Source organism: Corylus avellana, chromosome 6 (genome assembly GCF_965113065.1).
Source record: "Corylus avellana chromosome 6, dhCorAvel1.hap1.2, whole genome shotgun sequence".
Taxonomy (NCBI): Eukaryota; Viridiplantae; Streptophyta; class Magnoliopsida; order Fagales; family Betulaceae; genus Corylus; species Corylus avellana.
In genome coordinates, this window is record NC_142495.1 from 27648421 (window position 1) to 27675443 (window position 27023).

At 35.1% G+C, this 27023-nt stretch overlaps 3 protein-coding genes and 1 pseudogene across 3 annotated transcripts; 1 reads left to right on the forward strand and 3 right to left on the reverse strand.

The window, feature by feature from the left end:
• Positions 1-650: 650 nt before the first annotated feature.
• On the reverse strand, positions 651-8065 carry LOC132186278 (heat shock cognate 70 kDa protein pseudogene; annotated as a pseudogene).
• Positions 8066-10268: 2203 nt separating this feature from the next.
• Positions 10269-11558, reverse strand: LOC132188795 (heat shock 70 kDa protein 4-like). The gene has a single exon (XM_088517788.1). It carries the CDS (start codon positions 11372-11374, stop codon positions 10358-10360), a length of 1017 nt encoding a protein of 338 aa, XP_088373914.1. The 5' UTR covers positions 11375-11558; the 3' UTR covers positions 10269-10357.
• A 3526-nt stretch (positions 11559-15084) lies between these two features.
• Positions 15085-16716, reverse strand: LOC132188757 (uncharacterized). The gene is made up of 2 exons (XM_059603292.2): positions 16306-16716; positions 15085-16022 (listed from the first exon to the last, which is right to left on the reverse strand). Exon 2 carries the CDS (start codon positions 16003-16005, stop codon positions 15229-15231), a length of 777 nt encoding a protein of 258 aa, XP_059459275.2. The 5' UTR covers positions 16006-16022; positions 16306-16716; the 3' UTR covers positions 15085-15228.
• Positions 16717-23146: 6430 nt separating this feature from the next.
• On the forward strand, positions 23147-26892 carry CER10 (3-oxo-5-alpha-steroid 4-dehydrogenase family protein). The gene is made up of 4 exons (XM_059602032.2): positions 23147-23571; positions 23940-23979; positions 25250-26004; positions 26540-26892. The coding sequence occupies exons 1-4, from the start codon at positions 23503-23505 to the stop codon at positions 26606-26608; spliced, it is 933 nt and encodes a 310-aa protein (XP_059458015.1). The 5' UTR covers positions 23147-23502; the 3' UTR covers positions 26609-26892.
• Positions 26893-27023: the final 131 nt, after the last annotated feature.

A 27023-nucleotide genomic window follows, 5' to 3' on the forward strand; every position in this document is an offset into this window, starting at 1 on the left:
AATTGAAATAGAATAGTACGTGTATAATTTGGAAAATATAAATTGACACAGAGAGATATCATGTACAATTAAAAATGATCCAATTCATGCACCTTAAGTTTTGTGATCGCGATTCTTGAGTAACATTCAACTGTGAGTACTACTAGCTACCACTAATAGAAACGTGACTTTTTTTTATTTATTTAAATTTGTTAATTTCGTAGCTTTTGCTGAAAAGTTTGTCTCCCTCCTTCATATTCAGGGCAAAATAAAATATCCTCGTATTCATGATCACCTCATTTCTTATTATCCAAAAACAGCCGATTCAACAGCTGGGCTACGTCATTGAGGTTCAACCTCGTCGATCAGTGAACATATTACTTTCCCTGTTATCAGCTGGAAACTCCGAATAAACTTATACTTTGTTTTAAATCGCCATGAAACATTAAAACATTCGTGCTATCAATGACAAAACCATAAATTACACATATTTCAAAATTTTCAATTGCTACCCAACAAAGCCACATCAAAACACACTCTGGCAACAAAAATACTCAAAATAAGTTCCTTGCAACCATTGTACTAATAAGGTACTATTACGGACCCTAGTGTCCTAATTGTCATCATCAAAATAACTGTCATCTTTTTTATGAGAGGACCTGCTCAATTTCTTAATGTCGTCTAGATATCTTTGCAATGATGGGATCGCAAATTAACTCTAGTCCAACCAGCTTGTCCTCAAACTCATCTGCCTTCGCATACTGGATATATACCATCTAACCAATGCATCACGTGCTTCATGACAGCTTCAACCTTCTTCTTACCAGCAGCCTCAAGCTTTTCACCAATCTCCTTATCATTGACAATGTTTCTCATTTTGTAGGCATAGTTCTCCAAAGCATACTTTCAACTTAGCGACACCTTTGGGCGCTGCAAGAATGGGGGAAAGCCTAAATTCTCCCAACTAGTTGTTATCCACAACTCTTGCTCTCTCACCCTCGTAAATCGAGATCAAAGCAGAAGTTTGATTGTCATCGACGGTGGTGTAGTAATCCTCCATCTTGATAGGAATGGCGGTATTCTTCGGAATCACAACCGACACTATTCCATGATTGACCTTTATCCCAAGAGACAAAGGGGTGATATCCAAGAGCACAATGTGCGGAACTTTCTCATTACCCATTCCAGCCAAATTTGCAGCTTGAACTGCAGCTCCATAGGCCACAGCTTCATCTGGGTTGATGCTCTTGTCAAGTTGCTTTCCATCAAACAAGTCTTGCAACAGCCACTGCACCATGGGAATTCTAGAAGAACCACCAGTAAGAACGACATCATGGACTCCACTCTTGTCCATGTTAGCATCACTCAAACACTTCTCCACAAGCTCAATAGACTTCTTGAACAAATCCATACTGAGTTTCGCGAATCTTGCACGAGTAATACTTGAGGAGAAATCAATACCATTATATAAAGAATCAATTTCAATGGTAGTCTCAACTGCATAAGAAAGAATCATCTTTGCTCTCTCACAAGCACTTCTCAACCTCATGAGAACTTTGGCATTTCCGCTAATATATTCCTTGTGTTGCCTCTTAAATATTTCAACGAAGTGTTTCACCATTCTATTATCAAAGTCCTCACCTCTGGGGTGAGTGTCTCCAGCAACGGCCTTCACTTCAAAAGTACCATTGTCAATGGTAAATAGAGAAACATCTGCAATACCACCACCCAAATCAAAGATCAACACATTTCTTTAATCAATGGCCACCTTGTCAAGACCGTAACCAATGGTTGCAACCGTTGATTTACTGATTATTCACATGACATTGAGTCTTGCAATGCCTACAGCATCCTTTGTGGCCTTGCGCTGTGAATCATTGAAGTAGGTAGGAATAGTGACTACAACATTCTTCACAGTTGTGCCTAGGTAAGCCTCTGCATTCTCACGCATCTTTTTGAGGACCATAGATGAGATTTCCTCTGCAGCAAAATACTTCTCTTCGCCCTTATAAGTGACCATAATCATAGGCTTATTGGCAGGACCTTTGATAACCTTGAATGGCCAAAGCTTGATATATTTTTGAACTATAGTATCACTAAATCTCCTACCAATCAACCGCTTTGCAGCTATAAAATAATAAGAACAAAAAAAGATAAAATCATTTGACAAGACTAAAGCTAAAAAAAAACAATGAATGTCAAAATTGATGAGCATTTATATTGGCATGCCTTGTTTTTACTAATAAATTGTTATGGTGGCATATATATATAGGACAATATTAAGGATTTGAAAAGGAGGTTTTGCAGTTAGTAAATTTAATTTACCTCTAAAAAATATAAAATGAAAAAAATAATAATAATAACAACAAGCATATTTATAATTGGAATGAAAGACAATTTGGCACAAGAACCTCATAGGAAAAATCTACAAGAATTTATATGACCAATTTTCTCAAGAAGTGATTTATTTTTTATCAATATCGTCTACTTTTTCGGTCAATATCAAATTTGATGGTGATGTGAAATACATGGAAAAGTTGGCAATACTAGCGGATGATTGGTCGTAAGTTTATTATATTTGTTATTAATTATTTTTATAACAAAAGAACCGTAAAGGATAAAGTCATTTTAATATTTCTTAAGAGATCGCTTCCAATGATTTTTATGAATCATTTTCAGCTCTTGACTGGGTTTTGAATTAAAAATGGACTTCTAGATTTATAACCAATCGCCTTTCAACTCTAAACTCTTCATGTTTTTCCTTTTTCAAGAAAAACACTGTATCTTAATTGAGTTATGAAAAACCCTCATTAATCTAGTCTAAATTTATGTTTGTTTAATAATATTTACATATTGCCTTTAACCTGAGATTTCTAATTTCGTCAATTAAAATCTACTGCAATATGTTCCTTTCTTCCAACTTGAACACGTACACGGCACCGAGCATAGACAAATAAGGCCTAGTTTTTCTTTTTCTTTTCCTTTTTACTGTAGTTTTACATAGAAAAATGAAAGAGAAGGAATGAAAGAAAAGGAAAAAAGGATAGTGATAATAGATTACCAAAGACAGAGTTAGCGGGGTTCCTGGCGACCTGGTTCTTGGCTGCATCACCGACCAAGAGCTCTTTGTCGGTAAAGGCAACATAAGACGGCGTCGTCCTGTTTCCCTGATCGTTGACTATGATCTCTACTCGATCATGCTGCCACACTGCTACGCACGAGTACGTCGTCCCCAGATCAATCCCTATCACTGGCCACTCTCCTTTGCCGGCCATTCTCGACTCGGGAAGATAACGGAAATGAATAGGCGAAGGAAGACTCTTGAGTGAAACGGCAGTGAAAGGTTCAAATTGATTAAATACAAAGATTATAATTTGCAAATGCTTTTCTTCCGATTTATAAGACTGAGAAAGAAAAAAAAAAATTAATCTCTTCATTTAAATCAACTGTCCCCGATGGAGGGAGGGAGGCCAAAAGTTAATTGTTTTTGGTTTGTTAACTTTTTTTTCCATAAACAATACGGTTTGGGATTTTGGCCTTTCGTATTTTGGAGTCCTTTACAATTCTCAGGAAGTGTAGGAAGCCTAATCGAGGGGTCACTATCTCACAAATCAACATTTACTATGCAATTGGGCTGCGTAGAACATTTGAACCCCCAACTTTTGCAATTTCTCTGTGTCTTAGTAATTGTAGTATGAAAGTTTTGTTTGGGTTTACGATTTCAAAACTCGCAATTACAAAGAAAGTAATTTTTTTTTTTTTGTTAAAAAAATGTGACTTAAAAATGAGATGTTTAGTAAAACAATTAAACGTTTTGTAAAATTGTAATTTGGCGTTTAAAAATTGGTGTTAAGATTTGGATTTTGTATTCATCATTGATCATGTAAATTAATGTATACATATAGAAACAAGTAAAATCTCAACACCAAGTGAGGGTTTTTCTTTTTTTATTTCAAATGAGTAATTATTTCTACAAATTTGCCTTTAAAACAGGAAATAAAACATTTTATCTAAAGATTCGTTGTATATGACAATTCAACCATTAAAGTAAGGAAAAACAAAAGTCAAATTCAAATGGGTGCTCTCAATTTCACTGGGGTTTTACACAATTCTTGACTTTTCTAATACGTACTTTAATCAGTTACCAAAAAGTTTTATGAGATTAAAATAAGTGTTCTTCTATTTCAAGTTTTCAACAATTGAAAAACAGTTCGAAAATTAAATACATATGTCTAGCTAGGCACTTGTGTGCTATACATGATCATTGGTAATTTGTTATTAGTTATCTATATATAATTCTTCGATAAAAAAAATTATATTTAGATTATTGATGAGTTTCGTGGAGACATTATTTCGATTGAAATTCTCGATAAATTATAATCATTGAAATCAAAGTTAATTGAATAGAGAGAACATCCAATCCATGTATCATAAGTTTTGACAACAACCGATCGATTCAACAGAAATATTACCAAATTAAAGACAAATTTAAAACACTTGAAAAGTTGTGGGAGTACCATTCAAGTGTGACTATATATTACCACAAATAGAATTTGATTGCATGACTTCAACATTACGGTTGTTGTTTTAAATCGCTATGAAACATTCAAGATAGCATTGGCATTAATGGGTGGTGATAATTAAAGTGCAGATATTATTTCTTCCTAGTTCTCCTAATCTTCTTCTTTCCCTGCTCGTCATCTTTACCTTCATATTTCTCTACGTCCTGGACAATCCTAGGAATCTCTTTTGTGGATACCGGAGCCTTGTAATTTGTAATTGTGGTATGGCAACTTACACCAGTAGTCTTATCCACGGCAGAAACATTCAAGATACCATTGGCATCAATCTCAAAGCATACTTTCAACTTAGCGACACCCTTGGGCGCTGCAGGAATGGGGGAAAGCCTAAATTCTCCCAACCAGTTGTTATCTACAACTCTTGCTCTCTCACCCTCATAAACCGAGAACAAAACAACAGTTTGGTTGTCACTGAAAGTGGTGTAGTTCCCCTCCATCTTGGTGGGAATGGCAGTATTCCTCGGAATCACAACGGACATGTCCCCTATACCACTCAACACCCCAAGTGACAGTGGGGTGACATCCAAGAGCACAATGTGTTGAACTTTTTCATTACCCATACCAACCATGTTTGCAGCTTGAATAGCTGCTCCATAAGCCACAGCTTCATCTGGGTTAATACTCTTGTTAAGCTGCTTTCCATCAAACAAGTCCTGCAATAGCTGTTGCACCTTGGGAATTCTAGAAGAACCACCTGTAAGAACGACATCATCTACTCTTGTCTTGTCCATCTTAGCATCACTCAAACACTTCTCCACAAGCTCAATAGACTTCTTCAACAAGTCCATACTGAGTTCCGCAAATTTGGCACGGGTAATACTTGAGTAGAAATCAATGCCATTATACAAAGAATCAACTTCAATCATAGTCTCAGTTGCAGAAGAAAGAATCCTCTTTGCTCTTTCACAAGCTGTCCTCAACCTCCTCAAAGCTCTAGCATTTACACTAATGTCCTCATTGTGTTGCCTCTTAAATATTTCAACAAAGTACTTTAACATTCTATTGTCAAAGTCCTCACCTCCGAGGTGAGTGTCTCCAGCAACAGCCTTTACTTCAAAAATACCATCGTCAATGGTAAGTAGTGATACATCTGTAGTACCACCACCCAAATCAAAGATCAACACATTTCTCTTACCAATGCTCACCTTGTCAAGACCGTAACCAATGGCTGCGGCCGTTGGTTCATTGATTATCCGCATAACATTGAGTCCTGCAATGCCTCCAGCATCTTTTGTGGCCTTACGCTGTAAATCATTGAAGTAGGCTGGGACAGTGACTACAGCATGCTTCACAGTTGTGCCAAGGTAGGCCTCTGCAATCTCACGCATCTTTTTGAGGACCATAGATGAGATTTCTTCTGCAGCAAAATGTTTCTTTTCACCCTTATAAGTGACCACAATCATAGGCTTGTCGGCATGACCTTCAATGATCTTGAATGGCCAAAACTTGATATCATTTTGAACTAAGGAATCACTAAATCTCCTACCAATCAACCGCTTTGCATCTACAAAATAAATAAGAAAAGAAATGATAAAAGAATTCAACAAGATTAAACTAGAAGAAACAAGCAATCTCAATATCGACGATGAGCTTTTATATTCGCATGCCTCATTTTTATTTTTTTACTAATAAATTGTTATGGTGGGCATAAGACAATATTTAGGGTTTGAAAAAGAGTTTTTGCCGTTAGTAGGTTCAATTTACCTCTAACAATTATAAAGAAAACAAATAACAACCGGCATATTAATAATTGGAATGAAAGGCAATTTGGCACAAGATCAACGTGCAGGTAACCTAATATGAAAAAAACTAAAACAATTTATATGACCAATTTTCTCAAGAAGTGATTTATTTGTCATGATCATCTACTTTTTGGGTTAAGATCAAATTTGATGGTGATGTGAAGTACATGGAAAAGTAACCAATACTAGATAGCATATATCTGGTTGTTAGTTTATTTTATTTGTAATTAAATGTTAACACCAATCATAGTGTGACCCATTAACTGATTTTGTCATGCAACACCCCCACTTTATCGTACACGCCTTTGACTGCGCTTGCATATAGCAGGCTTAGCAGCCTAAGTAATAACTCATTACGCTGCTTTCCAATTCTCGTCGCGTATATATGGATATGTTTATTGGCATTCTATAGACACACACATATATTATATTTAACTAATTTGTTAATATTTTTTAAGTGATTGGTGTTGATATAACACATTAACAAATTCTATCAACTTTTCTAATGGCATGAACATATTTGTGCTTTTTGCTTACCACAGTGAGTGTTTTATCTCTTTTTAAAACTTAGATAATGATTTGCCAAAACCTCTAATCACAAGGACTAATTTTAAATTTATCCCTTATTTTATAGCAAAACAATCATAAAAGAGAAAGTCATTCTAATATTTCTTACCCGTCCCTTCAAATGATTTTTATGAATCATTTTTAACTCTTGACTGAGTTTTGATTTAGAAATGAACATCTAGATTTATAACCAATCACTTTTCAACTCTACATCTTTTCTTCTTCTTTTTTTTTTTTTAAGCTTTCTTTGGCTTTTTTCTATAGACAAAAGCTTCAAGGCAATCCCAAATAAGTTGTTGAACATGTTTAAGGGTGCGTTTGGGATTGCTATTTCACAAGAATAATCTAAGTTTTTAAAAAATATCGCAGGCGTTTGACATTGCGATTTAAAAAACACTTAATTTAAAATAGGAAAAAAATCTGCGATTTCTATAAGCAGTATATGGTATGCTTATTTGAAAAACGTGAATTTAAACCAAAATCACGATTTTTGCATGACAAATATTTGATAAAAAAAAAAAAAAAAAAAAAAAAAAAAAAAAAAAAAAAAATTAACATATTTTACCAAATGCCTTTGCGATTTTAAAAACGTAATTTTTAAAAATGCAATTTTTAAAATCAAACTTATTAAAACTGCAACCTCAAACGGACCCTAAGATTGTATTAAAAAGCTTAAACTATTTTTCATACATAAAAAATTATGTCAAACAAAAATAGAGAAGTTTGGTAAAAAACTTTAAAAAACTACATTTTGACTTTTTTATTTGAAAAAAAAAAAACAAAAACAAAAACAGAATGCCCAAACAGACTTTTTTTTATAAACAAAAATTCTATTTCTCAATGCAATTGTTATATCGGCGCCATTGACAATAATTTATAAAACCTGGGTTTTTTCTTTTGTTACTGCACTTTCACATAATAATAAAAATAGTTTTTTTTTTTTTTAAAAAAAAAAAAAAAAAAAAAAAAAGGTGGGAGATTACCAAAGACAGAGTTAGCAGGGTTCCTGGCGACCTGATTCTGTGCCGCGTCACCGACCAAGCATTCTTTGTCAGTGAAGGCAACATAAGACGGTGTCGTCCTGTTGCCCTGATCGTTGACTATGATCTCCACTCGATCATGCTGCCACACTGCCACGCACGAGTATGTCGTCCCCAAATCAATCCCTACTGCTGGCCACTCTCCTTCGCCGGCCATTCTTGACGTTGGGAAGATAATGGAAATGAATAGGTGAAGGAAGAGACTTGAGTGAAACAGCGGTGAAAGGTTCAAAGTTGGAATCAGCCGGTTGCTATCAAATACAAATTAAGGATACCTAGGAATGAAATAGCTGATCGATCTGAACCGTTGAATTCAAAATGAACGATCAAAAATCACGTTATCTGGAGAAAAGAAAAAGAGTCTGGTACGTCATCTATGGAAAAGAAAAAATTGCCGCTTGAATTTGATTAGAAAAATAATCTGCCGCGAAGAATCAGCCAACCAACAAGGAAACAAAACTGAAATGGAAACTCAAGATACACAAGGCAAACGGCTAGCATCTCTCAAAGGAAACCAAATCAACGTTAATGGCTAGAATGGTTCAACAAAGGAAATCAAGAATAAATCCCACGATCTCTGTAATTTTATTTCCCTTTGTAAACACTGTTATAAAATTATTTGGATGGTTCAAAAATTCATGTTGATACTAAATAATGTTAATATAAACAATTAACAATAAGATAAATAGAATGCAATAAATTAAAAAATAGAACAAGGAAAAATCTCACAAAATTATAGAATAATGTAAGAGTGTTGTCCTTAAAGTTTGATTTTATGCCTCTCGGAGCCTTTAACTTGGTGCGATTTGATCTCTTGATAAAAACCCTCACAAGATTAGACTATAACTTCTACGTTTATTAAGGACACACTTCCAAATAATGAAGTTCAAATAAACAACTCTTTGATTGAATTGGAAGAACATGAAAAAATGACTAACATATAATTCTATCTCTCTCTTAGTAAAAAATGAAAAATTTTGGAGCATAAAATGAAAATTCACTAAAGAGTATAACACTTTCTTATAAAGACTTAGTGGGATTTTTTTTTTTTTTTTCCTTTTAAAGCTTATTATCATGTAATCCATGTATTAAAAACAAACGGTTAACGCGTTTATATGCGTTGAAAACAATTGGTTTTAACTTCACTAGTTTTGTTATTATTTTATACCTAGATATGATTCGAATCAACACTCAATGGTATGTACAAAGTCTCTGGTCTTGTGGTTCTCACTTTCATTAAAAATAAAAAATAAAATACCAAAAATAACACTATTGGGGCAACGACGGGGCTGCAGAAGCTGCTATGGTACTGCCAGATGTGCTAGAAACAGTGCCGCAACGAGAACGACTTTAAGTGCCGTTGCATGAGTGAGAGCCAACATCGGCAGATGCAAATCTTCGGCTAGAACCCCATGCACATCATTGAGGGATACCCTGAAGAGGGTTAGAGGGGGTTGTTTAGTCAACCCAAGATTCGTTTGCTTAGCGCAAGGAGTTGTAAGCCACTTTTTAAATTCTTCCCTGACTTTGACAATGTTAATTTCATCAAATATCATCTTGTTTTTAGATGGTGTTTTTATTTTTTATTTTTGTTGAAAAAAATATTATGATACGATGTAAAGGTGAAAATAATTTTTGTTTGTTAATGTTTTCTGCCTTCTTTTTTTTATGGGGAAAAAGTAAGAGGCTCCAAAACTTTTTAGATGGTGTAATTAATTTCGAGCTCAATTGATCATCCCACTTTCTATCCCCTGAGCACCCAGCATTTGGTTGATGTCCAGAGGTTCTGGTTCTACCTCATTTGGTAATAGGAAAGTGTTAGAAAGCCAAACAAATGAACCCAGAAAAATTTTCAAACTGACGTGGCAGACCGTAATTAGCAAACAAGAGAGAGAGAATTATATTTTTTTTTTAATTTAAAAACCCTTGCCACATCAATTTGAAAAAAAAATTTGAATTCATTTGTTTGGCTCCTTAGCATTTCTCCTGATAATACAAAAGAGTTTGTTTCAGAAAATTTATTAAGTTGTTCTGATTTTAAATAAAAAATTAATTTGATCTCCAAGACAATTAAGTCGCAATTAATACTAATTGACTCGACGACATGCATGGTTAGATTTGGCACATTAACATTCGCACCATCAATAAACATACTTTCCCTGCTATCAGGTGGAAACTCCGAACAAACTTAAAGAAGTTGTTCTGAATAGCCATGAAACATTAACATTCGCAACATCAATGACACAACCATAAATGACACATCACATTAATTTCAAATTTTCCAACCCCTACCGAACAAAAGCCACATCAAAATACACTGGCAACAAAAATACTCAAAATAAGTCTAGATATATTTGCAATGATAAGATCCAATGACGGACACTAGTGTCCTGATTGTAATTATCCAGATAATTGTCACTTTCTTTTATGAAAGGAGATGCTCAATTGGTCATTGTTGTCGACATACATTTGCAAAGATGGGATTGCAGATTAACTGGAGTCCAATCAGCTTGTCCTCAAACTCATCTGCCTCCGTATGATGGATACCATCTAAAGTATCCAACCAATGTATCACGTGCTTAATGGCAGCTTCAATCTTCTTCCTACCAGTAGCGTCAATCTTGTCACCAACCTCCTTATCATTGATAGTGTCCCTTATTTTGTAAACATAGTTCGCCAAAGCATACATGGCTTTACACTTCTTCCTATGCTCATCATCTTCGACCTTGTATTTCTCGGCGTCCTGAACCATCCTATTAATCTCTTCCTGGGACAGTCTTGTCTTGTCATTGGTGATGGTAATCTTGTTACTTACACCAGTGGTATGCTCCACAGCTGAAACATTCAAGATACCATTTACATCAACCTCAAAGCATACTTTCATCTTAGTGACACCCTTGGGTGCTGCAGGAATGGGGTAAAGCCCAAATTTTCCCAACAAGTTGTTATCCACTACTCTTGCTCTCTCACCTTCATAAATCGAGAACGGAACAGAGGTTTGGTTGTCACAAGAAGTAGCGAAGGAGTTTCGTTCCATCTTTGTGGGAATGGCGGTATTCCTCGGAATCACAACGGACATCAACCCTCCAAAACTCTCCACTCCAAGGGACATAGGGGTGACATCCGAGAGCACAATTTGTTGAACTTTCTCATTACCCATACCAGCCATGTTTGCAGCTTGAATAGCGGCTCCATTAGCCACAGCTTCATCTGGATTAATGCTCTTGTTAAGCTGCTTTCTATCAAACAAGTCCTGCAATAGTTGCTGCACCTTGGGAATTCTAGAAGAACCACCAGTAAGAACAACATCATCTACTCTTGTCTTGTCCATCTTAGCATCACTCAAACACTTCTCCACAAGCTCAATAGACTTCCCCAACAAGTCCATATTGAGTTCCTCAAATTTGGCACTGGTAATACTTGAGTAGAAATCAATGCCATTATACAAAGAATCAACTTCAATCATAGTCTCAGTTGCAGAAGAAAGAATCCTCTTTGCTCTCTCACAAGCAGTCCTCAACCTCCTCAAAGCTCTGGCATTTACACTAATGTCCTCGTTGTGTTGCCCCTTAAATATTTCAACAAAGTGCTTTAACTTTCTGTTGTCAAAGTCTTCACCTCCGAGGTGAGTGTCTCCAACAACAGCCTTCATTTTGAAAGTATCATCATCAATGGTGAGTAGTGATACATCTGCAGTACCACCACCCAAATCAAAGATCAACACATTTCTCTTACCAATGCCCACCTTGTCAAGACCGTATTGGTTACGGCCGTTGGTTCATTGATTATCTGCATGACAATGAGTCCTGCAATGCCTCCAGCATCCTTTGTGGCCTTACGCTATGAATCATTGAAGTAGGCTGGGATAGTGACTACAACATTCTTCACAGTTGAGCCAAGGTAGGCCTCCGCAATCTCACGCATTTTTTTGAGGACCATAGCTGAGATTTCTTCTGCAGCAAAATGTTTTTCTTCACCCTTATAAGTGACCCCAATCATAGGCTTGTCGGTATGACCTTTAATGGCTTTGAATGGCCAAAACTTGATATCATTCTAAACTAAGGAATCATTGAATCTCTTACCAATCAACCGCTTTACATCTACAAAATAAATAAGAAAAGGAATGATAAAAGGATTCAACAAGACTAAAGTAGAAGGAATGAATCTCAATATTGATGATGAACTTTTATATTGGCATGCCTTATTTTTAGTTTTTTACTAATAAATTGTTATGGTGGGCATAAGACAATATTTAGGGTTTGAAAAGGAGTTTTTGCAGTTAGTAGGTTCAATTTACCTCTAACAAATATAAAGAAAACAAATAACAACCGGCATATTAATAATTGGAATGAAAGGCAATTTGGCACAAGATCAACGTGGTAACCTAATAGGAAAAAACTAAAACAACTTATATGACCAATTTTCTCAAGTGATTTATCTGTCATGATCATCTACTTTTTGGGTTAAGATCAAATTTGATGGTGATGTGAAATACATGGAAAAGTTACCAATACTAGCTAGCATATGTCTGGTTGTTAGTTTATTTTATTAATAATTAAATATTAACACCAATCATATAGTGTGACACATTAACTAATTTTGTCATGCAATGCCCCCACTTTGTTGTACATGACCTTTGACTGCGCTTGCATATAGCAGCCTAGCTAAGTGATAATTCATTACGCTGCTTTCCAATTCTCGTCGTATGGATATGTTTATAGGCATTCTATAGACACATATATATTATATTTAATTAATTTGTTAATATTTTTTAAGTGATTGGTGTTGATATGACAAATTAACAAATTCTATCAACTTTTCTAATGGCATGAACATATTTGTGCTTTTTGCTTACCCCATTGAGTGTTTAATCACTTTTTAAAACTTAAGTAACGATTTGTCAAAACCTAAAATCACAAGGACTAATTTTAAATTTATCCTTTATTTTATAACAAAACAATCATAAAAGAGAAAGCCATTCTAATATTTCTTACCCATCCCTTCAAATGATTTTTATGAATCATTTTTAACTCTTGACTGAGTTTTGAATTAGAAATGAACATCTAGATTTATAACCAATCACTTTTCAACTCTACATCTACTTCTTCTTCTTTTCCCTATAAAGCTATTTTTGGCTTTTTCTATAGACAAAAGCTCAAGGAAATCCCAAATAATAAGCTGTTGAACATATTAAAAAGCTTAAATTATTTTTCATACATAAAAAATTGTGTCAAAGAAAAATAAAGAAGTTTGGTAAAAAAAAAAATTTAAAAACTACATTTTGACTTTTTTATTAAAAAAATAAAAATAAAAATAAAAAAAAAAAAAAAAAAAGAGAGAGAAAAACCCCAAAATGCCCACCTAGAAAAAGAGTCTGCTACGGTGCTACCTCGTTGAAGTTTGAACGTCTAGAAAGAAAATCTTTCCGCTTGAATTTGATTAGAAAAATAATCTGCCACGTCATCTACAGTTTTGGATGGTTTGTACAAATTCCATGGGCCGTTGTCTCACTTTCATTCGCTAAAGCCCAACTCTAACATTATTGGGCCCAACGGCTCGACAACTTCCATTCTAATTTGGATCGTTGAGCGCTACTCCGAGGAGATTGACATTGTGATGGAGAGTTTGAGAGAGAAGGTGATGTGTCTGATGAAATTCCAAGTGGGGTTTTAGAAGACAATGAGACAGATTTCGTGTGGCTGAATTGAAATGGCGTTTCTTGGAAGGAAAGCTATCTGGCGTTTCCCTTCTTTTCCTACAATTCTCTCTCAAAAAAAGAACAACAGAACATACACCACAAAACTGCATAATCCAACATTTCCTATAGGGCCTGTACTCCTCGATCTCTGCATTCCGATGGTATACAACACCAGTTTAAATTTCTTGAATGTTGCCGGTTTATTCTTTGTAATAATATTAATAGCCCCATTCTTGATCATTTGGTCTCCTTAACATACCAACAGTCATCAGCATGAATAAATGGTTAGAATTGTGTTGTACTAAATGCTGAATGTGAGTTCCATCACTGGCTTGGTTAAGTACTTTAACAAATTCACATTGAGACAGAGCTCTCTGTTATCTAAGTATATAGAGCACATTTTATTTCCACCACTCTTTTTTTTTTTTTTTTCTTTTTTCTTCAAGGATATGAATAATAAGGCTGAACTTTTTTTTTAAGTTCTCATTTCAGGAGCAGACCCCTATGGTCGTGAGCTCTAATTATACTGGTCTGAGGTATGGCACCCGACATATTTTCTCCTTCATTGTTATTACCTTTTTTTTTTTTTTTTTTTTTTTTTAGTAGAGCTTGAAATAAGATCTCTTATTTGTACTTTATGTTTTCATTGAGTTTGGAACTGGTGCAGCTAAGGGTTGATATATTTTCTGTTAATGATATCCAAAAAAGAAAAAAATTACATATTGCAGCCTGGTGTTCATAGCTTTGTCGAAATGTAATGTGAGAACCTTATGAGAAATAACTTTGAATCATAATTGAGCTAAACATGCAGCCATCTATATACAGGAATCATGAATAACAATCTAATGCAACCAAGTTGATAAACTCTCAAGTCATGGAGAAAGCCAAAATCCAACTTCAGAAACTTGATTGCTAAGCCACAAAACTAATCTATCCAACAGTAACAGTAATACATATGAAAACAAACGCTAGGATAAGAAGAAAAACAAAGGCGTTATCTGAGGGGTAACACGCTCGGCCAAGGACCATGTCTAAGAAGAAAGATTGACTCAAGGATGAGAGGGAAGAGTAAATGATCTCATCAGTCATGAAAACACAGTGTAGGCTTCCCCAGCCTGTAGGAGACTGCAACAAACCAATTTTATTGGCTATTGAGAAACTTCCAAAGAGCCACAAATTGCAGTGACAGCAGAAAAGGTTGATGGATTAGGTATAATCAGCAAGAAGAATCAGTTATGGAACAGGAGTGGGAAGAATAAAAAAGTAGAAGGCAAAGAGGGTTACAACATTAAAGGAGAAGAATACCAACTAAGCAAAAATTAACTAGAGGTAGGATAGTATATATATGTGTCCACAAAAACATTACAGTCAATGAAATTTTCCTAAAGCCCAAACAACCCCATTAATTAAAAACAGAAGGTACAAATAACATTACAATCAATGAAATTTTCCTAAAGCCCAAGCAACATCAAACAACCCCATTAATTAAAAACAGAAGGTACAAATAACATTACAATCAATGAAATTTTCCTAAAGCCCGAGCAACATCAAACAACCCCATTAAACACGGAAGAAACAAATCCTTTCTAATATCTCGAGCACTAGCTGTGGTACCCTGAGGATCACTTAGACACCAGTTCCACTAGGAGGCCAGCCAAAGTTAAGGTGGGATCCCCTAAAAGAATGGTTACAATGGTCCTAAGGAATATCTTCACAATCCGCAAATACTTGCTACCTTTTCCACTACTTCCACTTGAATTACGTTGAAGTGGTAGCTCCAAGTTCTCCAATGCCAAACATTTATTATCATCTTTAGGCCTATTGTTCCAGCTCTCAAGGACCATTTCCATTGCGCAATACACATGAAAATGGTAATTCTCACTCTTTGACACATAAGACCAGCCTGGGATACCCTTGGCACTATTTGGAAGCTTCTTCTTCTTGCACCATATGCATTTCTTTGACGCCTTATCGCTAAGACGGAATTTCTCACCATCAACGTAAATTTTATTTTTGAGGTTGCGACAACATGGATGTAAATCCCAGCCCTTTGCTTCACAGTGGTAAACAAAGCCATTTATAGCCTTTCCACATGCATCACAATACCTTCTGCAGTTGTCACAGTTTCTCATACAGCATTTTCCTGGTGGTTGATTGTAGAATTTGAAGGTGGATTCCTTGAAGAACTCATGGTCAGTTTTGGGGGAGGTGAACGTGCATTCCACATGGAGATCATAGTCGCAAAGCTCACATCTATATCTTGATCCATAACCATGCTCCTTGCATCCATCACACTTGTATGGCTTTTGATAATTCTTTAGCTCAAGCTCATGCTCATGCTCCAGGTGTTTGATGTGTGTTTTCTTTATAATTGTTGTGCCGATGACTTCTTGAGACATTGTGAGTAAATCGATTCCTGCATGTAAGAAAAATTGCTCATCATTTCATCTTGGGTCTTACTTTGCACAACTGTATCATTAGGGAAAAGTAGTGTTGCATTGCTAGAGCTATGTAAGTTACATCTTTTGAGCATGTGATTGCTCTGGAACTGGAAGCATTAAAAAGCACTCTAGCAATAACACTCCTTGGATACAATGATGATCCGTAAATAATCATATGCAGCTTAATTTGATAAATGAACAACAAATGTAATTTCACTAGAGCAGCAAAAGAAAGAAATGCAAAAGATTTAAGGTTACCCTGATTGTGTAGCCTGTCGATGAGGAAGTTGATGTCAAATGTGTGCTGAACTTGCTTGATTGCAGGAGGCAGATTTATGAAAGAATGGCAAAAAACAAGCAATCTGACAAGACAGGAGTGTGATTGGATCTCTTTTTATAGGGCGTAAAAGATGTGGGAACTTTGAGGTTCACTTAGATTAGCTGGGGTACCGAAGCTTCATGGAATGTCCTACGCGGTTTGTCCCTGGTCGTTCAAAATTAGCATTGACTTGTGTCAACTGTCGGGGCTGGGGAGGTTGGGGCTGTTAATTATCTTCTGCATTGCAATAACCATATACTCCTGGAATACCCAAAACGGATTTTGGTCGGTTTCCTGTGCACCTTTCCGTGTCCTTTCCGTGTATTGGTTTGGAAACAACTAACTAGATTCATCTGGAAGTTGTATGGATATCTCAAGAGTCAGAGTTTCTTCTTTGAATGCAAAGTCTAAACATAGGACAGGAGGTCATTTCCTGGCTTTACTTGGGCTTCAAGATGGAGAAAGAGATCAGGGACCGGGAGGATTGTGGCCCCACTATATGTGGAAAAATGTTATGGACAGGGAAGTTTCCCTGTCTGTACTCACTGCATTACATCTGGTTTGCTCATCGTTCTTCAATGATATAAAGCAATCGGTCAATATTTTATTGACTAAAGATTTGGGTGAACCGGAAGGAGGAGAGAAAAGAGTGAAAGAGTAAATTTGGTTTGCTTATAGTGAATTGATTTAACACTCTTCACCAACGACAAGGTGTTATCCGAATTGGGTGCTGTCAATTATAATATAGCTTTTCTTATAAATGTGACAATTATGATTGGTAAAATTTATATTCAAACGGGACATAAATTTCTTATAAATTTAGTTTTAGAAAGAAAAAAAAATTCAATTTAGTCCTTTAAAAGTGACGTGTGTTTCTTGTCATATGAAAAACACATGTTTTTTTAATAGTATGTTATTCTCATATGCTTTTTTTTTTAATAGTATGTTATTTTCATATGCTTTTTTTTAATAGCATTAATAAAAATGTATGTGCTTCTTACAGGCTTAAAGACACATGACACTTTTAGAGATTGAATTTGAAGGATTCTTACAACTGAGTTAATTTGTAGGAAACTTATATTCAAACAAAAAAAATTGACTTGTCAATTTAATTAGGTAATGGCCAACTTGTCAACTATACAGTTTTTTTTTTTAAAAAAAAAAAAAAAAATTATTTTGTCACTTATGAACGGTCACATTAGATTATAAGAAAATTGTAACAAAAGTTACAGCAACCCAACTATTTTTAATCCTAAATAACTCATCATGCTCTTTTGCATTTCACTTGAAACAAAAAGCAGCCATTTTACGGTTACGATTTAATATTGTTGTATTTAAAGGTGTAAATGATGACATATTGTGAATATGTTATCATGTCATTCAAAATATTTAAATGATGTACCATCATTTATTTAATTAGATAAAATAACATTAAGGTCTGACCATAAAAAAAAAAAACTCATCCATTTCACTTCAAATTGAGAGGATCTTGTACTATTAACTATACTTTAAATTTGTTCCTAAGAGGTAACTCAATCGGTTAGGAACCACACCTTTTAAAGCAAAGATCACTAATTCGAATCCCTCATCCCCTCTTGTGTCATTAAAAAAAAAAAAAACTAGGCTTTAAATTTTAAAATTGATTAGGAGAGATGGGTGGTTAGTGAGCCACTAGTGTGCTTTATTAAGAGAGATGGGTGATTAGTCTATGTAATGTTATTTACAAGATTATTGCTAAAGTGCTAGCTAACCGAATGAAGAGAGTGTTACCCATGATTATTTCTTCTACTCAGAGTGCCTTTATACCAGGTAGACTTATAACAGATAACATATTGGTGGCTTTTGAAGCTCTACATACTATGGATAGTAGAATGAAGGGGAGGGAGGGTTATATGGCACTTAAGTTGGATATGAGCAAAGCCTATGACAGGGTGGAGTGGGATTTCTTGGAGTTGATGATGCGTAAGATTGGATTTAATGAACGGTGGGTTAAGCTAACCATGACTTGTGTTCGTACTGTTTCTTATTCAGTGGTAGTTCATGGGCAACCCTATGGCAAAATTATACCGACTCGAGGTATTCGACAGGGAGATCCACTTTCACCTTATTTTTTTATACTATGTGCGGAAGGGCTGAGTTTCTTGTTACAAAAGGCGGAGCAGGGAAGAAGAATTACAGGTCTCCCGGTTACTAGAGGGGGTATCCGATTGAACCATCTATTTTTTGCTGATGATAGTCTTCTATTCTGTAAAGCGAATAGGATTGAGTGGGAGCATATTCAGGAGATTTTGGAGATTTATGAGAGAGCTTCAGGTCAGAAATTGAATAAGATGAAGACTTCTTTGTTTTTTAGTAGGAATACTCCGGCAGAAACAAGAGCCCTTATCCTATCTCTTGCAGGGGTTTCTTCCACACAAAGGTATGAGAAATATTTAGGGCTTCCTGCTTTAATTGGTAGATCAAAAAGGATTGCTTTCTCTAGTATAAAAGGGAGGATTTGGGACAGAATGAGTGGTTGGAAAGAAAAGTTTCTATCTCAAGCTGGGAAAGAAATTATGCTTAAAGCAGTTATTCAAGCGATTCCTACATATTCAATGAGTGTATTTCTTCTACCTAAAACGCTTTGCCATGAAATCAATTCCATGATGTCCAAGTTTTGGTGGGGGCATAAGGAGAATGACACTAAAATGGCTTGGATGAGCTGGGAGAAGCTTGGAAGGGCAAAGGAGAAAGGTGGGATGGGGTTTCGAGATTTAGAATGTTTCAATTTAGCTCTTCTTGCCAAGCAGGGTTGGCGGCTCATTCATAATACTGATTCCTTGGTTGCTCAGATTTTTAAGGAGAAATATTACCCTAATGCATCCTTTCAAACATCCAATTTAGGGAGAAGACCCTCATATGCTTGGAGAAGTATTTGGTCATCCAGAAAACTTCTTCAGGAGGGTATGATGTGGAGAGTAGGAGATGGCAAGTCAATTAAAGTCTGGCATGATCGGTGGATTCCTCTACCAACTACTTATGCAGTTCAATCTTCTATTAATACTCTTGAGTATGATGCTAGGGTGTGTTCTTTGATTGATGAAGATACTAAATGGTGGAACAAGGCATTGGTTTATAGCATTTTTAGGAAGGAAGAAGCAGAGATTATATGTAGTATGCCTATATGTCCTAGACCGCAAAGTGATCGTATGGTGTGGGTAGGATCTCGCAAGGGAGATTTCAGTGTGAGAAGTGCCTATCACTTTGCTAAATCCATGATGGAAAGTACTATAGGCAGCAGCTCCAGTACAGACCATAGCATCCAAATTTGGAGGGATATCTGGCGTGTAAAGGGACCTCGGGTATTAATGTCATTTCTTTGGAAGGCTTGTGCTAATATCTTACCTACAAGAGAGAATTTGCATAGAAGAGGTGTGATTGAAGATCCTATGTGCCCCATTTGTAAGATGGAACCTGAAACAGTAAGCCATGTTCTTTGGAATTGTCCAGCAGCTTCGGATGTTTGGCTTGAATGCTCTTCACGGATCCAAAAATGTGTTGTGGTTGAGGACTCTTTTTTGAACATTTTTAAACAAATGCATGACAAGTTTGAAATGGAAGACTTACAGTTTATTGCCATCACAGCAAGGCTCATTTGGCTCAGACGTAATGATGTTGTTTTTGGTGGCGAATTCCTGTCTCCTTCCTTGTTAATTCGTAGAGCAAAAGAGCAGCAAGAGGTCTCTAATTCTGCTGATCAAGTCCGTCGTGATAACCTATTTAAGCCAAACACCTTGCTGGAAGCTAGTTGGAAGGCGCCGAATATGGGTTCAGTCAAGGCAAATTGGGATGTTGCGGTGGATCGAGAGAGAGGGAAGATAGGTATTGGTGTAGTAATTCGTGATTATGAAGGAAAGGTTGTTGCAGCTCTTAGTTGTTTTTTATCTGCTCATCTTGACCCTTCATCTGCGGAAGCCTATGGTGTGTGGAAGTTGGCTGATTTCTGTTCCAGAAGGGGTTTCCATAAGATTGAGGTGGAAGGCGATGCACTAGAGATTGTACAATCCCTACGTACAGATTCAATCTGTATGCAGAGCTATGGGCATCTGATTGAAGGGGCAAAATTATTGCTTAACACGGCAGCCTTCTGGGAGGCTAAACATGTTAGAAGAACGGGTAATGAGGCTGCCCATTTATTAGCTAAGTTTGCTTTTGTTTCCACTGTAGAGCAAGTTTGGTTTCTGGAATGTCCTACATGTATCCAGGAGATTGTTCTTGTTGAGCAGGAATGTTGTTAATTAATACAAGTCTGGATTCTCTTTTCAAAAAAAAAAAAAAAAAAAAAAGAGAGATGGGTGATTAGTGGGTAGCACCACAAAATTTAATGAATGGGATGCTCGTAATTATCTGTAATTACTATAAATTTTATTTTATTTTATTTTATCTGGCCATGTTAATATAGGCAGGTGACAATTAGCCTTTTAATTAAAAAAAAATTAATGACTGATTTTCAATCTTTTAACACATTAATCAAATTTAGGATAAACTTCAAAGGGCAATCTTTATGTCAATGTCAAATCAAGAATTTAAGTTGGAAAAACGATAAGTTTAAAGGTTGAGGACATGTTATACCAAACCAGTGAAGAGGACTGGACAGTCTGGACAGTTGGGGGCTAGGCGTGATTAATCGCTCAGCCATCAAGTTTGGCGTCGGAATGTGGGCTAGCAATGTAGTTGGCAATGCAACCAATTAATAACCAAAACAACAAATAAAAATAATTCAATAAGGAAAAAATAAATTATCTCCAAAATGTTGGACAAAGTATTCCTCAAAATTGGGTTAAAAAAATTTTCTTCAATCTAGTTTATAAAAGTGATATATGTTCCTTAAACATGTGAAAAACACATTTTTTTTAATAGCAAGAATAAAGTTGAAATAAATTTTATTAAAACTCCATGTGCATCTCACATATTATTTAAAAAAATAAACACATGTCACTTTTATAAATTAAATTGAAAGAAATTCATCTAACCCAATTTAGAAGAAATATATATAAATATATCATTTCTTGAAGCAATGGTTTATAAATTTTGAATTTCGATGTCAAATGATTAATCAATTTAAAAACTATTTCCATTCAGTTTATTTAAATTAAAATGCATTGTTTACTCAAATGTGAAAAACCATGGTAAATAAATGCATAAATTTTATGATTTTCTTTCTTCCTTCGGGGTAGGGACTCTCGAGGTCGGTACTATCACTACCTATAATTTAATTTTTTTAAAAGAAAATATAAAAAAATAATAATGTTAATATATATTAAAAAAAGTTGCATATCCCTCTCATTTTAGAAGAATATGTAGTTTTTATTGAAATACTATCATTAAAAATAAGTTTTTACTAAATAAAAGAATGATTATTTCATATAAATAGATATTTTATTTTGCAAACCAAAAGTTCCTTTAGTATTTCTTAAACTAAAAGTGCTATAATAGTCTAGCATCACTTTTACTTAGGGGTGTCAAAAATTATCGGAAAACCGAAAAATCGAAAAATCGAAAATTGGGAAACTGGGTCTCCAGTTCCTGTTTGAAAAAAATTCAAAAACCGGGTACCCCGGTTCCGGTACCTGGGTTTATATTTTATTTAATTATATATATATATATATATATATATATATATATATATGATAAGTTGAAATTTTCAGACAGTAAGTTTTGGAGAGTAGGAAAAATGGAAAACAAAAAAATATATTATTTGAATATTTATATACATATATATTTATTATTGGTAGTTTATATTTATTGTTGTAATATTTATATATATTGTTACTTAGTGTATAATATTAACATCTAAACAAGATTTTATGGAATTCTAATATTGGGTTTATTGGGTTGATTGTAGTAGTTGTGCATTTTCTGATGTTGGGGTCTTAAGCATCTGAAAATTTGGTCAATTGAGTCACTTATTTGATGTCTTTCTTTGCATAAAGTTTGGTTCTTACAATTTCTTAGGCTCACAATGAAATATACTGTTTGAATATATATATAAAGTATTTATTGTTGGTAGTTTATATTTATTGTTGTAATAATTATTCGGAACAATCACAAAAAATCTTATTTAATTTATATAAAAAGATTAATAGATTTTTTTTAAAATGAGCCAACTTATGAAAAAAAAAAAAAAAAAAAACTTATTTTAGGCCAAATACCTAAAATCAGCCCAAAAAACAATTTTCTTAAAAAACCGGTTACCGGGCCGGGTAAAACCGGAACAGGCCGGTAACCGGAACCCTGGTTAACCGGGGTCCTGGTTTCTCAAAACCGAGAACCGGAGTACCCCGATTCCGGTTCTCAGTTTTGGCCAAAATCCAGAAAACCGGACCGGGTTGACACCCCTATTTTTGCTTCCCTTACAATTATTTTAATAAAAAAATGTTTTATCTCCTCTTTGTTCTCTTTCTTTATTCTAATATTTATTAAAAAGAATATTTAAATGGTTTTAATTTTTTTTATTAACAATTGTTTGAAAGAATACTAAGTGCTTATTTGAGGAGAATAAAAATGCATTTAACACTTAAAAAATTTATTTAAAAAAATAAATATTTGCTTTATAAAAAAAATTAAAAGCACTTTTAAAGGCTCAAAAATGTTAAACGATCTTTTGACAAAAATTTAATTTTTTTTAACTTTCTGTCAAAAAAATATTTTTTTACTTAAAAATTCTATATATTTTTTTAAATAAAATTCCAAACATAATGTAAATAATATAAAGACGGAAGTTTATTTGAATAAGAAAAACAAAAATAATTTGGTTCGAAAAATATAAAGAAGATGGGGATTGTAGCAAACAATTCCGGCTCGTACGCCTACGCGGAGGAATTAAGGGCAGTGTGGTTCATCGGCCTGGACAGTTAGCTCTCCTACTCCCAACCACACGCCATTAATATATCTCCCTAACCCACCTATTTCTCTGCAATAAATCTTACTAGTATTCTCAAGGCCTACCCATTTTTGGGGATCTCATATAAGTTTCCCTCATCTTTGCTTTGCTGCTCAGCCTCTGGATGATCTTTGAAAAACTCGCTCCCTAATCAGAGGGCTTCGTCGCTTCGGCCATTTGGTGAAGTGGGTCTCTCTCTCTTTCGTGCTCAAAGATGAAAGTCTCTGTCGTTTCAAGGAGTGGTAAAGAACTTGTTAAGGGTGGCCTTGACCTCAGTGATTCCGTACGTTCTTCTTTTTTCTTTCTCTTACTCTCTCTTTTTTTTTTTTAGTTCCTAAAATAAGTGCTAGTTAATGTAAATCTCTGTCTGATTCCCGAGGAAAAACTGGAGGAAAGTAAACCCAAAAGAAGTTAGTCTTTTGATATTAGTTTTTCTGTTCTGGGGTTCAAAGAAATGGAAGACACTAAATTCAGCTGGGTCAGAAAGTGGTGCTAGGTCCATTTTTAGTGGAAGATTGGATTTTCGCAAAATAATTATGAACAAAAAAAATTCTTTTTTTTTTTCTTGGATTTATTTATTTCCGTTATAATTTTTCTATTTTTGTTTTAATGGAGCAATTGTGATTATTTATGTCTTTGTGTTTATTGCAGGCTACGGTAGCAGATCTGCAGGAGGCTATTCATCGGAGAAGTAAGTGCTGGATGTGCTTCCTTGTTGTTAGCCTTTTTATGCAAACTTTTAGATTGAACTACCAATTATACCTTGCTGATCACTTAATCAATGTTTAGCGAAATAGTTCATTTACATTTTTGAGAGGCAAGTTTCCTACATAGTGTTACTTTCCACTTGTGGGTCTAGTATTGGTGTCGTAGTGTGGATTTGAGAACGAAAACTGAAATTTTTGTTCTTAAATGTGTTCATTTCTTACTTATCAAAAGAAAAGAAAAAAAATTGTGGTCATTTCTTAAGTAAGTTACCCAAAGTTCTATAAATGGCTGCCAAATTTCGAAGGCAGGTGAACTTCGGATTCTCCGATTGACCAGGTCCTACATGGTGTTGTGTGTTTGGAGAGGCGTGAAGGACATCTTCTCTATTTCCTCTCTTCACTTGATCGGTCATTTAAATGCTCTTCCTTTCTTGAAATCATCTTATTAAGAACCAGTGAGATGCTTGCTTCCTTCTTCTGAAAGCTAATATCAGAGCTTTGGTTGTTAATTGTCTACATCACATAGGCACAACCTTTCTAGTAATGACTTTTTTCAACACAGATTTGATTGTTGAACTGCATAAAGCTAATAAAGATTTGATTTTAAGAGGCTAACACATTTTATTTGTATATACCTTGAAAATAGTTCTCCCTGCACATAGAATATTGTTTATCCAAGCATCACAGCATTTCAGAAACTTTATTTTTGCCCTTCTTGATTCAATTCAGTTATTTTGGCATTGCAGAAATCATTGTTCATTTTTATCTGTTAAAGCAGTAGGTCTTGTTTGAGATTTGTTTGACTAAGTTATTTTCAGATTTCAGAGAAACCATTATTTCTATATGGTGTGAATTTATGCATGCTGCAATGAAAATATTTATACTGTAAATTGCAATTTGTTTCCATATTTTTGTTGGGGATGTGATCTTTCTGTGAGAACTTTGTACTTCTAAGTTCATGGGATCACTAAGATTTGTCAACAAAATCAGCAATACTCTTTGTGCTTCATTTATCTTGATTGGTCTTCATGTGTCGCTAGAATTGAGGCATGGCTTTTCCTAGTTCATCATTTTTGGCTTTTTCACTAGTGGACTTAAATTTATTACTGCCAATGCTGAGATTGTACTTCTATAATTTGTTTAATTTTTATTTTTGCCCCAAAAAAGAGAAGGGCGAGTGCATTTGCATGTGTGTTGAGAGCCTTGCATGTCAGGCGATTTCATTAATCCAATTTGCTTGTCTTAAATCAACAGCCAGAAAGTTCTACCCTTCGAGACAGAGGTTAACCCTTCCCCTCCAACCGGGATCAAAGGAGAAGCCCATTGTTCTTAATTATAAGAAAAGTCTCGAGGACTATTGCCATGGAAACTTGGACCATTTGACTGTAGTGTTTAAGGACTTGGGTCCACAAGTTTCCTATCGCACACTTTTTTTCTTTGAATACCTGGGTCCTTTGATCCTTTATCCCATCTTTTACTACTTCCCTGTCTACCAGTATTTTGGATACAAAGAGGAGCGTGTCATCCTCCCAGTTCAGACATATGCTTTATACTACTGGTGTTTTCACTACTTCAAACGAATTATGGAAACATTTTTTGTGCATCGGTTCAGCCATGCAACGTCACCACTCTCCAATGTGTTCCGTAATTGTGCATATTATTGGAGCTTTGGCTCTTATATTGCTTACTATGTGAACCATCCACTTTACACCCCTGTTAGTGACCTCCAAATGAAGATCGGTTTTGCATTTGGATTGCTTTGCCAAGTCTCAAACTTCTATTGCCATCTCTTGCTGAGGAATCTTCGCAGCCCTGATGGGAATGGAGGGTATCAAATTCCTAGTGGTTTTCTGTTCAATATTGTGACATGTGCAAATTACACAACAGAGATTTATCAGTGGTTGGGCTTCAACATTGCAACTCAGACATTTGCAGGATACACTTTTCTTGTAGTTGCTGCTGCTATAATGACCAATTGGGCCCTTGCAAAGCACCGACGCTTGAAGAAGGTAACTTTCTTTATTTTTTGTTCAACAAGTAATTTTTAACTTCTTTTTTGCCTATAACTGCATGCGTTTGGATGCCTATGATAATGTGAATCAGATTTGATATGAAAGTTGTTTTTGATAAGGAAATTGTTAATCTTTTACGAATTCAATGGAAACTGTTACTTTATTGCATTGTATCTTAATCTGCATTCTTGAAAATCATAGAATGCCTCCCTTAAAATAAATAAAGGAGAATGACAAAAAGGCAAGCCTAGTTACTGCTACAATTATTTAAAAATAAATAAATAAAATTGAGGGTTATAGAACACAGATTAGTCCATCTAACGTAGATGGCAGGGAGGACATGAAGATTTAGGGGTGACATCAATCTGTCTCTCAGAGTCTTTGCACTTCTGAATATCTTGATCTGTATTCTATCTGTCTTTTGTAAAAGTAATTTCGACGACAGCAAAATGAGAAACTTAAAGTAGAATCCCTCACATCTTTCCTGTTTTATCAATATTGCTTCTTATATTTGTCCCCTTGTCATCTGCAGCTATTTGATGGCAAGGATGGAAGACCCAAGTATCCACGCAGATGGGTAATCCTACCCCCATTCCTGTAAAAGAGACTGCTCATCTTGCCGCTTGTTGGATCCTTTGGAGCCAAGATTTCGATTCGACAGCATGAATTCAAGATTGTTAGAGCTTTGTTCTTGTCAGAAATGAACTTCACATCTATTTAGACAACTTAATAGTCACTCCCATTTGAAGGACCTGAGGATAATAATATCTTTTTTCTATTTTTTTCTTTTTCTTTTAGCATGTTTCCTCTCAGTTTGTCATATTATTTGGAACCTTGCTGGTTTATCTTTTAATCAGGTTGGCAGCTTCTTGACTGTTTTTTATATTCACTAGTCTTTTCCTTTTGCCCTCTAGAACTGGAAAGTTCTGAATCATGGCTCTTACACAAAGCAATACCTTGAGATCTTGAAGATGAAATATTTGCAAGATTTGCTGATAAAAGAATATTTGTAGTTA